General features: G+C 42.2%; 1 protein-coding gene across 1 annotated transcript; it reads right to left on the bottom strand.

Moving 5' to 3' along the window:
• Positions 1-8,377: 8,377 nt before the first annotated feature.
• Positions 8,378-9,280, bottom strand: LOC311188370 (putative vomeronasal receptor-like protein 4; the record flags this gene model as incomplete). Its single annotated transcript, XM_084259472.1, has 1 exon — positions 8,378-9,280. One exon carries the CDS (start codon positions 9,278-9,280, stop codon positions 8,378-8,380), a length of 903 nt encoding a protein of 300 aa, XP_084115598.1.
• Between the last annotated feature and the right edge of the window lie 4,260 nt (positions 9,281-13,540).

Here is a 13,540-nt window from a genome sequence, read left to right as displayed (position 1 = left end):
GGTCCTCCACCTTCCTCCCCCAGAGTGCAGAGCACCTCCCCACACCCCACCCCATGCCTGGCCAGTGGCCCTGCCCCAGAAGCCTCCCTTCCAAAGCAAAGGCAGCCCCTGCAGGGCTCAGGACACTCACCTGGGCAGTGGAGCAGTAGGGATCTGGCAGGGGCTGGCACAGCAGCAAGGCCAGGCCCTTTATCAGCAGCGCCAGGCCTCCCTGAGGCCCAGGTTCAGCCTCACTCTCCCTGCTGTGAAGGTGTCAGCATCACTCATGGGGCCTGTCCAGGGCACAGGGCCTCTGTGCACAAAACCCATCTCTGGGGCCCAGCTCTCCCCTGGTGCTTCCTACCTGCTCAGCCCACAAACACCCTCATCCCAGTGACAGCAAAAATGCAGTAGTGAGTGGGAGGCAGAGGAAGAGGTCAGGTCCCCAAGCACAGCTGGGGGCAATCCAGGTTCCTGGAAACTTCACCACTCCTGCATCCCCACCACAGTCACCAGCACAGCTCAGGAACAATCTGGAAGAATCATCAGGGCATCTGAATATCAGAACTGGTCATTTTCAGAGTATTGAAACAGTTCTCTATTTTGATAACATTATGTCCTTGAGTGTTAGAAAATTCAGTCTCTGGAGTCCAGTGTCTAGTATGCAGAAGGGGCCTTAGGGTGTGGGCCTTGTCAATTTGTTGATTTAGTTCTAGATATATGCAATTGAAGCAAGTCATAAAATGTACTGAGATGTTCACTTGTGTTGGATTTACTTTTTATAAAATGTTATTTCTATTTTACTCCTCCCGCCCTCCCCTCTGATCCCTCTCCCTAGCCCTCGACTGCAGAATGTCTCTGATATACTTGTTTTATTTTTATTTTCTTGCGGTTTTTTAATTCTTACTGTTTTTTTTTTCTGCTCCATTATTTGGTTCCCCTTTATTCCTCCTATAAGTGAAACTATCCCATATTTTTCCTTTTCCTTCTGACTTATTTCACTGAGCATAATCTCTTCTACCTCCATCCATGTTGCTGTGAATGGCATGAGATTATCTTTTTCAATTGCTGAATAGTAGTCTACTGTGTCTATGTACCACATCTTTTTGATCCATTTGGGTTGTTTCCAAGTTTTACCTGTTATAAATAGTACTGCAATAAACATAGGGCTGCAGGTATCCTTTTGAATTAAAATTTTTGTGAGCAGAAGGACTCTGGTGATGGTACATGGTTGAATTGGTGGTAGAAATTCTATGGAGATTACACCCAAGAAAAGAAAGCAAATACTATAAAAAAAATGAAAATAAAATAAAATTTTTAAAAAAATGTATATATCCAAAAATATATGGCCAATCAATGTTTCGGGCCTAGAAGTTTATGTCCTGCAGACACAGTGGAGACCTAGCTCAGGGTGACATGTGTGCAGCCCAGACCCTGAGAATTGTTTTGGGGCCCCAGTTCCACTACACACCTCTTTCTTTGCTCACCTGTTATTCAAAGGAAGGAGCTCCAGCATGAGCTACATGAAATGGGAAGTGGAACTCTTCAAGCGAGTGAAATAGGAGTCAAGAGAAACATTCATCTGCACAAAGGAACAGAAATGATAAATATGCATCATAGATAATACTTGATTCATTGAAAGCTAAGCAGAAAAAAAAAACATTTAAAATGGAAGAAAAAAATGGGGAAAAGTTGGAACAATATAACAAGTTGGTCTATTTAAACCAACTATATAAATAATTAGCTTCACTATAAATGGTCTATCTTGGGTTTTAAAAGAAACGTTAACACAGCTATAATAATTGACATCATAAAAGTATGTACTGACCATGGTGTAATTAAAGCAGAAATTACTAGTTACTGAAAGATAATTGGAAAATCTCTAAATACTTAGAAATGAAGCAACATGCTATGACTAATAAGGGGAGAAAAAAAGAAAGTCTAAAAGGAAATGTTGCTAATATTTTCAACTTAATTCAATGAAAATAGAAGATATCTATAATGTGGAATGACTTGCAATGAAACGTGTAGCATTAAATGCTTGTCTTAGAAAAGAAGAGAGGTTGACATCAATAACCTAAATGTCTAAGAAACAAGAACGATAACCAGGAAACCAAAGCACAGATGAAGTGAAAATATAACAAAAACAAAAGCAGAAATAAGTGAAGTTTACTGTATAGAATGCACATTTCCAGGGGCTGTTTCAACAAGTCAGGGCGGGTTGTGAATCAAAGGTGTAGCCTTACCTTTCCCAAGAAAAGATCAGATCAGTGCAGGTTTTTTAGATGCCTCTAGGAGTGCTCAGATTCCATGCCTGAGAATACAATCTCCATGGAAGAGTTAACATGAGCATTTTTTAAAAATTTATATATTTTTTCCATCATTTTTCATTTTTGTACAATGTATGCATTTTCATCTTGGGTATAGTCCCCGTGAAATTCCGACCACCCATTCACCCCTGAACTGTCACTATGGTCCCTTAGGCTCTTCCCACCCCTGATTTGATCTTACTCCCATCTCCCCCCCCCCTGCAGTATGTCTCTGATTTTGATTTTTACTTTATTATAGTTTTTTTCCCCTTTTCCCTTATTTGGATCCTCTCCATTCCTGCTATAAGTGAACCCATCTCCAGTGCACTGTTGGAGGGAGTGCAGACTGGTGCAATCACCATGGAAAGCTGTATGGAGATTTCTCAAACTACTAGAAATGGAGCATCCATACTCTCCAGCTATTCCACTCCTAGGGACCTACCCAAGGACACAAAAACATTAATTCAAAGGGACACCTGCACCCCTATGTTTATATTGCAGCACTATTTACAATAGGTTAGCTATGGAAATAACCCAAATGCCCAAAAACAGATGACTGGATCCAGATGTGGCACAATGGAATATTACTCAGCAATCAAAAACAATAAACTCATGCCATTTGCAGCAAAATGGATGGAGCTGGAAGGGATCATGTTCAGTGAAATAAGCCAGAAAGAAAAAAAAAGTTAGCCTTCTTTTTGTGGGCCAGCAGAGCAGTGCTGTGTGGGTGGGGAGTATACCAAACAGCTGGATGTGGTTATTTATGAAATGCTCCCTTTTTCCGGGTGCCTCTGCTCCAAAGTCCTGAGATCATGCTAAGCTCAGGGACGTAAGCTCCAGCAAGTAGACAGGCTCCAACCCCAAGGGAGCTTCAGAGAAACCTGGAGATTCCTGAGCTAACTCACAGAATCACTGCAACAACAATTATGTTCCCAAATATTTGTCGGGAGTCCATTATGTGCCAGGCACAGTATACAATGAAGTCATGAACATAAAATCCTTAGTTCATGAAGACAGAAATCTAATAAAATGGGTTTATTTTTTAAAAAGCCTAGTCATATTTAAATTAATTTCTTTGATGAGTGAATGAAACTGGAACTTCAGAACTTTTAGACCCGGGGGAGGGTCCCCTGACATTCTGAAGGGAAGGGAATGGGGAGGGATCACAGAGCCATATTCATGGAGTCTGCATTGTTGGGCAGTGATGAATGTCAAAATGAGCTGCCCACCTCTGCTGGAGCCCATCTGTTTAATGACAGGCGAGGAAGGTGCCATGTTTCTAATGGTATAGGGGCCCCAGAACACTTCTCAGGGTCTGGGCTGCGCACTTGTCAAGCCGAGCTAGGTCTTCACCATGACTGCAGGACATAAATATCTAGAACAGTGGCTTGTTTAGCCACAAATTTTTGAAAATATATTTTAAAAAGTGAAGGCAACATAAGTGAACATCTCAGTGAGTTTATGAATAGCAATGAATGCATGTAACCAAACCTACATCAGTAAATCAACAAGGCCTTCACCCTAACAGGCCCCTTCTGCATACCAGACACTGCACTTCATGTTGAGCTTTCTTATTGTTATCAACTTAGAGAATTGTTTCAAATGCTCTGAAGTGACCACTTCTGATGCTCTGATGGTTTGGAGAAGTTTCTTTTTAGCTCTTCTGCCCATTTTTTGACAGGATTATTTACCTGGTTTTGTTGAGTCTCATCAGCTCTTTGTAGATTTTTGTGATCAGTCCTTTATCATCAGTGTTGCATCTGCTGTTCTGCTCCCTGCTCACTCTCCCACGCCTCTGGCCTCTACCCCACCTCTTTTATAAAAATAAATCTTTAGGTGCTGCACCTCCCCCTGCAGTGACCCTCAGGGCTAATGGCTGTTGCCATGGTCCCTGAGGTCCGGCGTGGGCAAGGAACCATGCGCGCAGGGGGAGAACAGCAAACTCCCTAAGATGCAGAGAAGCTGAATGCCTGCCAAGAGATAACGACCACCAGAAGCCGCCACAGAGATGATTAAAAGAAATGCTGACCACCTGGAACCTTATCTCGCTTTCTCAAGGCCCACAAACTTTATTCTGCTACAACTGTCTTTCTAAAATCTTTCCTTTTTCTGGTCATTGATTGCTAATTAAAAAACATACGTAATTTAATAATTAGGCTAATGCAAATGAAACATTACTGAACACTGTGTTATAATAGAATTGTAGTTTAATAATCTTTCTATTATGTGCTTAACTTTAGTACCTTTGATATTAACTACATTATAATATAAATTTACCTATGACAATTAATTATGAGTAAACATAAGTAGGTAATAGTAGTAGTAATTAGTACAAGAATATAGAAAGAGTTAATAACCTGTCTACTTAGGAATGCAGCTAGGTCCAGATGTATTTTGGACATAAATCACTGCCCTGTCAATGATAAGCTAAACCTATGAACAAACTAATTTCTTTGATGTTCATTGTTCCTATGCCTTTAGAAAAAACATATATATACTGACCACTAACAAAAATAAAGTTACACTCAGATTTACACTCTCTCTTGAAGTGTGTCTGTTTGTCATTTCTTTAACCAAATCCCTGACCACCCTGCGCAGTCTCTCAACCCTGAGACGGCCTCATTGTCTACTGCTGTGCTGGTCCGCGGCATTTAGGGAAAAAAAACAACAATTTGATTTGTAATTATAAAATTTCTCTGGTTTATTGGAGTTCCAAAAGTCTCAAATGTATGAATATTAAATGGTTCATTTTCTTTGAGTTCTAAAATAACTTTATGGTTTTATTCTGATGGAAAATCAGATATGCATGGGACTTTTGGAGAGATATGTAGTCGTAAATGTGTCCTAATGGAGAAAGATATAATTTATATATTTAGGTGCTCATCTTAAGAATTTGATGAACACAGATATAGTGTACTCTTACTATATGCAAATTAAAATGACTTTTATTCATTTTCTACTTGGATCACCGTGTGAGTGTCCCTTTGAAAAATATTTGGTAATAAATAATAAAACTTAGGTTATAAACTAGCTTTGGGTAGCCCTGGGATGCTATAACAAAAGAGTTAATGTTGGAATATTCTTTTCATAGCATAGAAGAAAAGAAAGGGGTTGGAAGTTGAGACATGGAGTTCATATAAAAATATTCAGAAAAGTGAAAAACCTTTTAATAGACAGTGAGAAGAGCAAGTAGAATCTGAACCACAATTGGAGAAGAGAAAATTTTCCCTTTGCCCTGAGGAGACAAGCTCTTGCATGTTCTTGAAAAATTCAGCTCTGGTAGGGCAGGATGAGGCCTAAATACAGTGGTCCCAGGAGAGGTAGGGGTGAGGGGGGAGGGATGGGGGGCATATGCTGATGTCATTCACAGGTCTGGGAACATCTTAGGACAGCCAAGTAGACTCGACAAAGTTTAGTATACTGAGAAACTGTGAGCAATTAGCACAGTATGAGAATGCTCTTCTTGAGGGAAACCATATGCAGCCATTAAAATACAGAGAAGTTGCATTGATTCATAGAATCATTCACACAGAGTTCATGTGGGAAGCCAGACTCAGTAAAGTTGAGTAATGATGACAGCAAGTGAGGTTTCTTATCTCCTCTTTCAGAAAGCTTTGGCTGGGCATGGGGCTACGTTTAATCTCTTTGCTTTTCCCTTTATCAGAAGCACTTTCTCCCACTTGCCAGCTCCGGAAAAGAAAAACCTCACCAAGCCTTCCCCTTAGAGTGAAGAATTGAGAGATGACAATGTGCAGATTACTACTTATTTTGGGGATTTTGCAAAATGGTGATATTCTAAAGCTACCACTCCTCATGTGTTAGCTGCACAGCTTTCATAGAGAAACGCTTGCTTGAATATAGGGTTTGATGGCCCTGAATATAGTGTGCACCAAAGCAGTGCTGACATGAGCTCACTTTCGCCAGTGGTGATCCCTTCCAGATGACTCCTGTGCTACGTGGACAGGACCTCAGTGTCTTTGACAATTTCCCCACTGTCAGGTACAGCAAGGTCCCCCAGGGACTCCAGGTTTCCTGCCCAACCCCTGGCCTGCACCGTTCTTCCAGATCCAGTCTAATCACCTTCATGGGCAACAATTTGAAAAGTATAATCTGGGCTCTAGAGTGTTCCTTGCTATCGAAATGTCAGTCCTTCTAGACATTTAGAGTAGACAGAGGTAATATCTACGCACATATCATTTAGAAAAATAGAATATGTCATGACTTCTACCAAAATGCCCAAATGACATGAAATATTACAGAAATTTTACCTACTGCCTTTCATACTTACCCTTTTCATCTTTAACTTTGTTAACTTTGTCTTTAAGAACTATTTCTTCATATTTTAAATCTTGTTTTATGTCTTCCTTTATACTGAAAATCTAGGTTAATTTCACGGGCATGAGTAATTCTTTGCTTTATCATGCATATCCACATAACAATGATTTTGTGAGCTATTTCAGAAAATGTAGTGATTGTTTTTGTCTTTACATAGATCCCCTTAGGAATATGCAATCAATGCTTCATGAAAATGGTGTTCATCATAGTTTATTAAACACAGAAATGTAAAGCAACACAAGGAGATACCACCTCACACATGAGAGAATAGACATTATGTAAAAGACAAGTAACAAGTATAGATTAGAATGTAGAGATGAAGGAATCATGAGAACCTGTTGGTGGGAATGTAGCTATTATGGAAAGAAGCATGGATTATTCCTGAAAAAGTTAACAATTGAAATGCCATACATGGAATTCTCCCAGCTCAAGTATTTACAATTTAAAAATACAAAAACAAGGGCTCCCTGGTAGCATAAGGAATTAAAGCACCGCACTATGAAGCAATCCGCAGCCTCTGCAGCATGAGTTTGATCCCCGGCCTGCCAGGGAGCAACCCTCATGGCGCAGCAGACCTCTCCTGACTCGCTCGCTGCTCCCGTCAGCAGTGTATTTTCACTCACTCTGCCTGTTCTGCGCCCCACTCTGTCTCTGGTGAATCCTCTGACCATAGCATCTCTGGCCTGCACCCCAACTATTGTATGCATAAATAAATAAATCTTTAAAAAAAATACAAAAACACACTAATCACAGGTGAAAATACTAACCAAAAAGAAGAAATGCTGCATTTGCAATAATTTTCATGGGCCTAGAGGGAATTGAGGTAGGTGGAAATAGCTAGACAAAGACAAATATACACATTTACTCTGTGTGGCATATGGAGACAACAAGCAGATGGACTCAAGGAAACAAAAATCAACTTTGGGACAATAGAACATTTGGTGGTTACCAGAAGAGAGAGAGACAGAGGGGTTAAGTCAGGAAAATGGGGACAACGGTGTGCTGAAGGGCAGATTGTTAGTTGACGAAGACAAAGTAGTATATAGACATGTTGATTGTCAGCAATAAATACCAAGGTCATAATGAAATGTTAGACTTCAAATAAAAGATGAAAAATGAAAAACAAAAACAAAAGCAAAAGCAGTATAAAATGTGATGCTTAGTAATTTGCAATGATTCTTTGTGTGACTTTGCCAGCAATTAATACAAAATTGCAACTTTTTTCTTTCCACTTGCTTAAAATTTTGACAGAGTGAAGTTTTTAATTTTTAAAATGATATACAATTTTTGAAGAATTTTAGAGTCAAAATTGTAAAACAGAGTATGTTCAGCAATCTTGGCTCTCTCCCTCTCCTGCATGGTCTTACCCCAACTCTGCAGACAGCATTTTGAAAATGAACTTTGACTCCTCATTCCATTGATAAGAAAATACAAGTATATATGCAAGGTACTCATATTTCAAAATCGTTCTTTCAAATAAAAACCTACATATTCTCACAAGCTGTGCAACAAGAACACAACCACCATGTGTTACAGAGGGTTATATGGCAGCAGGAAAGAGTCTGTCTTCGTACTTACTGGAATTCCAGAAACCGATTAAGATTGATTCATTCCAGGACTCTCTTTAGACAAGAAAAAAAAAAAATCTGTTCTTATAAAGCTTGAGCAGTTTGACAAAAATGAAGGAGAAGGAACCCCTCAAAGTAACATCCCTGTCTTTCCTGGAGGCATGGATATAAAAGCGCGCCCTGTTTTCATTGAGCTCGCCAGCATTTAGCCCCGCGGATAAACCTGCTCAGCAGCACTATGGGGCTGAGACTAGCATAACCAAAAGTTAGAAATATTTTAATACAGCAAACCATATAGCTATTTGTCGAGAAGGAGCCAATGTAGAAGGAGAAAATGAAATCTGCCCAATAAAAGAAAAGGAAGCAGGTCATGAGCATGAGAACACTCTGGGTAGCTCTCATCTCTGGACTGGGAGTTCCTTGTAGCCTGGAGGCCTGAAGATAAAGGACACACTTATGATGCTGATACAGGCGAAAGGCCATGTACCCGCTGCTCCAGCCCATCAGGCTCTGAAAGACAACATCCCGCAGAGTCATCAGAGTGAGGAAAAGCCACCTCACTATTTGCTCAGACGGAAGCATATCACAATATCCAAAATCAGGTCTAAGTGCAGAGCTGTTGAGGCTCCGGACTGCTGTGATGTAGAAGAGCAGGTTAGAGCTGATCAGGAAATTGAAGACCCAGAAGAGCAGGAGACAGGGAAGCACTTGCCTTGCAGACCTTGGCTTGAGCTTTCTCCAGGAGGTGGTCCTGGGACTGATGGTGATGGCCTGGACCACGCTGAGGAGACAGGTGGTGCAGATGGAGAGGCCCCGGGCCACCCTCCCCAGATAAATCACAATCTTGCAACCAGTGTTACCCCTTAGGACATTTCCCAGATGAAATACTGTGCTTACATATCTGCTTCCCTTGGTACAAACAATGACTGTATTTGCGAAGGCCAAGTGGATGAGGATAAGGTCAATAGATTTCCTCTCGGGCCCCATGATAAAAGTATATAAATGTCCCCCTAGTATAAAGACGTTGCCCACAATTCCATGTCCAAGAAAACAAAGGAAGAGTAATCCCTGGATGAAGGTCCAAGTCATCTGACTTCAGGAACAGAAAAAGGAGAAAGTTTGAGACAAAAATAAGTCAGAATGACATGTTTGAGGTCTGTGGCTTCCTGTCTGCTCTAGTGACACAAATAGTCTCAATCTGAAGGAAATACACATGTATGGTTCTGCCCTGGCGTGGCTCTAACCTCACTCTTTGCTCTTTGTTGTTCTTTTCCTTCTGCTCCAGTTGACACCAACAGTGATAATGACAATTAAACATCTCCCATAAAGGCCACACCAGTGAATCTGCCCACCTTTCCAACGGGCCTTCTCTGTGTCCCTCATGCCTGAAGCTCACATGACTTATTCCTCCCTGACAATAGCTTAGCCCAGGGCAGTACCACCCAGTGGGCCTCTGAGCTATAATGCTCTCAACTCAGCTGCTTCCTTCTCCCTCACTACCCACACCTGGCAAATTGCCTGGCAGTAGTGGATGGTGCTGGTGCCCACCCTCTGCCCTTTTACAGTCCACACACTCATCCCTCAGACACTTTGCATTTGTGACTTAAATGGGTTGTGTTTTCTCCAAAGAATTGTACTTTGCTAAATGACAGTAGTTTCACAGAGGAGTTTATGTGACTTCCCTCTCCTGGCAAAGGGGTAGGAAAGTGCCCCTGCAGGCAGGAGGCTCTATCTCTGTGGTAAATCTGCATTCCTGCTGTCCCATGGGTTTGGAGCAGAGTGAAGTGATGTTTTCTTCTGTCTTTCCTAGTATCATTCTCTCCTTCTCCTGCCAGCACTTCCCAACAAGTCAGCAGAAAAGGATTCCCCATCCCAGCATTCCATTCCATAGACTCAAACTGGTCTGATTTAATTTCTTTTTCTAATCTAGTGACTTTTTTCAATCTGAAGAACCCCACCTTGTAGGTAAAACCCTTTAATATCTGCCATTGTGATTTGTAACCACTTTGCAAATTAGTGTTGCTTCTTTTGTTCCTTCTCCTTCTGTATTATGGAGGAGCCCTGGAAACCTCCTATAAATCATATGTGGCTTCACCTGTCATTCGTAAACCTAATTTATTTTCCTCCACAGTTGGGCTTCCTCTTCTTCTTACTTATATCTTTATTACCTTCAACAGTCACCCCAAAATTCATATAAATATTTGATACTGAGCTGCTCTTGTCCCCACCCACCCCCATTACAGAGCTATCTCCCGTACCACACACAGCAAGTTAGAATTTTATGTGATGACTCTCCCTGAGCTGCTTGGATCTGTCCCCATGACCAGTTTACCTGTTTCCTTCCTGATTCTGTGATGGAGTCCTGATTCTGCAGGAGAGTCCAGCTCCCCTTCTATCTAGCTTCTGAGTGACCAGCATAGCACCTGCAATTAAATGTTTAACAACCTTGTGAATAAATTACTAAAAGAAGCATATGATTCTGGTCATCAGCTGCATGTTCATCACAGAGATGAGTTCATAAACCAACCTGGAGAGATATTTGAGTTACTGTGTGCTAAGAGTGTGAAAACTGAATGACCTAGCTACTAGATGACTGAGCTGCAAACCCTCCTTTGAGTCAGTGAATGAGATGGACTGTCCTTTATGAATTTTAAAGCGGGCCTCCCGGTGGCGCATTGGTTGAGCGCTGGGTTGCGAAGCTGCCCGCAGGTTTGATCCCCGTCTGCTCCCTGGCCACCGGAGGAGGGTCCCACGTGGCGTGCAGACCTCTCCTGCCACCCGCTGCTCCCCTCAGCAGTGTACTTCGGTCCTTCTGCCTGCTCTGGCTCTGGTGAATTCTCTCACCCTCCCGCGCTTCTGACTGTACCCAGTGCTTGTATAAAATAAATTAAAAGAAAAAAAATCTAAAAAAAAAAACAAAACAAAAAGAATCTTAAAGCTGTGAAAATTTCCAGGTTTTACCGCTTCATGTGACTTTTATTTTCTCAGCTATCTCTGTATTCTGTGAAGCACCAATAACATATCTTCTTAATAGGAATTTTCTTTGCCTCCCTGAAAAGCATCAATGATGGAATGCAAAAGCCCATGCACTAACACCTGTTCTAGGCTATGCTGGAGAGTTTTCAATAAGTTTTCGAAAGCTCCTCTAGTATCAGAATAAAAAATGTATGATCTTTGTGGTGTGGTCAGTCAGCGTTTTCTGTTCAATGGTGGGGAGGGATGAGCATATACCTGATGCTTTAACAGAATCATTAAATTGAAGAAAGATACCTGCGGAGTTCACAAGTACAAGCTGGCAGCCATCTCTCTGTGGTCAATGCCTGCCCTTCCCAATTCCTCTCTGGATGACATTAAGCATCCAATCATTTAAGGCACAAAGATCTCATCTGTAAAGATGGCTGATACTTTACAATATATAAATCTATTTTGAGGGTGAATTGAATTGGTCTATAGATATTCTTATAGGACTTATGTTAGTATCTAGCAGCATTAAAGAGCATGTTCTAGAAAACATCTATTGATGTGGTGATTTGTCACACATCTGCTTTTCAAATCTTCAGAATAATGTACTGTTGGCTATGTAGGGGCTGGAAAGGATACCATGAGAATAAACATAATCTTAATAAAGAAAACATGTGTATTCTATGCTGCAAAGACAAAAGGACACCAGAAGTGACACACATGACTTCAATAAACACTCACCGCTGCAGGGGTGCTGGGGACCGCAGAGAGTAAGAGCTTCCACCCTGGTGAAACACCTTGGCCTCTGAGCCCCTTTGCCTGCCTCACCTGAGTGCAGGGGGCAGCTTGGGCACACACAGCAAACACATCCCCATGACAGCTCCTCATGCTGCAGAGAGAGCAGATGACTCTGGGGCAGCGGGAGTGCGGGCTCTCCACCCTGGTCCTGCCACCTTCCTCCCCCTGATGCAGAGGACTCCCCTACCCAATGCCTGGGTTGCAGCCCTGCCCCAGAAGCCTCCCTTCCAAGGCAAAAGCAGCCCCTGCAGGGCTCAGGACACTCACGTGGGCAGCGGAGCAGCAAGGATCTGGCAGGGGCTGCCGCAGTAGCAAGGCCAGGCCCTTTATCCTCCCTGAGGCCCAGGCTCAGCCTCACTCTCCCTGCTGTCAAGATGTCAGCATCACTCGTGGGGCCTTGCCGGGGCCCAGGGCCTCTGTGCACAACACCCATCTCTGGGGTGCAGCTCTCCCTTTCTGGTGCTTCCTAATTGCTCAGCCCACAAACACCCACATCCAAGTGACAATAAAAGTGTGGTGGTGAGTGGGAGGCAGGGGAAGAGGGCAGTTCCCCAAGCACAGCTAGGAGAGCATCCAGGTTCCTGGAATCATCACCCACCTGCATCCCCCCACAGTCACCATCACAGCTCAGGAAGAATCTGGAAGAATCATCAGGGCATCTCAATATCAGAACTGGTCATTTTCAGAGCATTGAAACAATTCTCTATGTTGATAACATTCTATCCTTGAGTGTTAGAAAATTCATTCTCTGGAGTCCAGTATTTAGTATGCAGAAGGGGCCTGTTAGGGTACGGGCCTTGTCAATTTATTGATTTAGTTCTAGTTAAATGCAATTGAAACAAGTCATAAAACTTATTGAGATGTTCACTTATGTTGACTTTACTTTTTTTAAAATGTGTATTTCTATGTTACTCCTCCACCCCCCTCTGATCACTCTCCCCCACCCTCCCCTGCAGAATGTCTCTGATTTATAGTTGTCTGTTTTATTTTTGTTTTCTTGCGGTTTTTTAATTGTTGCTGGTTTTCTTTTTCCTTATCCTTTATTTGGTTCCCCTTTATTCCTCCTATAAGTGAAACCATCCCATATTTTTCTTTTTCCTTCCGACTTATTTCACTGAGCATAATCTCTTCTAGCTCCATCCATGTTGCTGTGAATGGCATGAGTTTATCTTTTTGGATTGCTGACTAGTAGTCTATTGTGTCTATGTACCACATCCTTTTTTTTTTTTTTTAAAGATTTATTTATTTATTCATACAAGCACTGGGTACAGTCAGAAGCGCGGGAGGGTGAGACAATTCACCAGAGTCAGAGCGGGAAGCAGAGCAGGCAGACTGACCAAAGTACGCTGCTGAGAGTAGCAGCGGGCGGCAGGAGAGGTCTGCGTACCATGTGGGACCCTCGCTGGTGGCAGGGATCGAACCAGCCGCTACAGAGGCTGTGGGCAGACTCGCAGCCCAGTTCTCAACCGCTGCACCACGGGGGAGGCCCTGTACCACATCTTTTTGATCCATTTGGGTTGTTTCCAAGTCTTACCTATTGTAAATAGTGCTGCAATAAACATAGGGCTGCAGGTATACTTTTGAATTAAA

This window comes from Talpa europaea (genome assembly GCF_964194135.1).
Source record: "Talpa europaea genome assembly, chromosome: 2".
In the NCBI taxonomy this organism is placed as follows: domain Eukaryota; kingdom Metazoa; phylum Chordata; class Mammalia; order Eulipotyphla; family Talpidae; genus Talpa; species Talpa europaea.
Note: the sequence above shows the minus strand (reverse complement) of the source record. Positions and strands in the feature narration are given on the sequence as shown.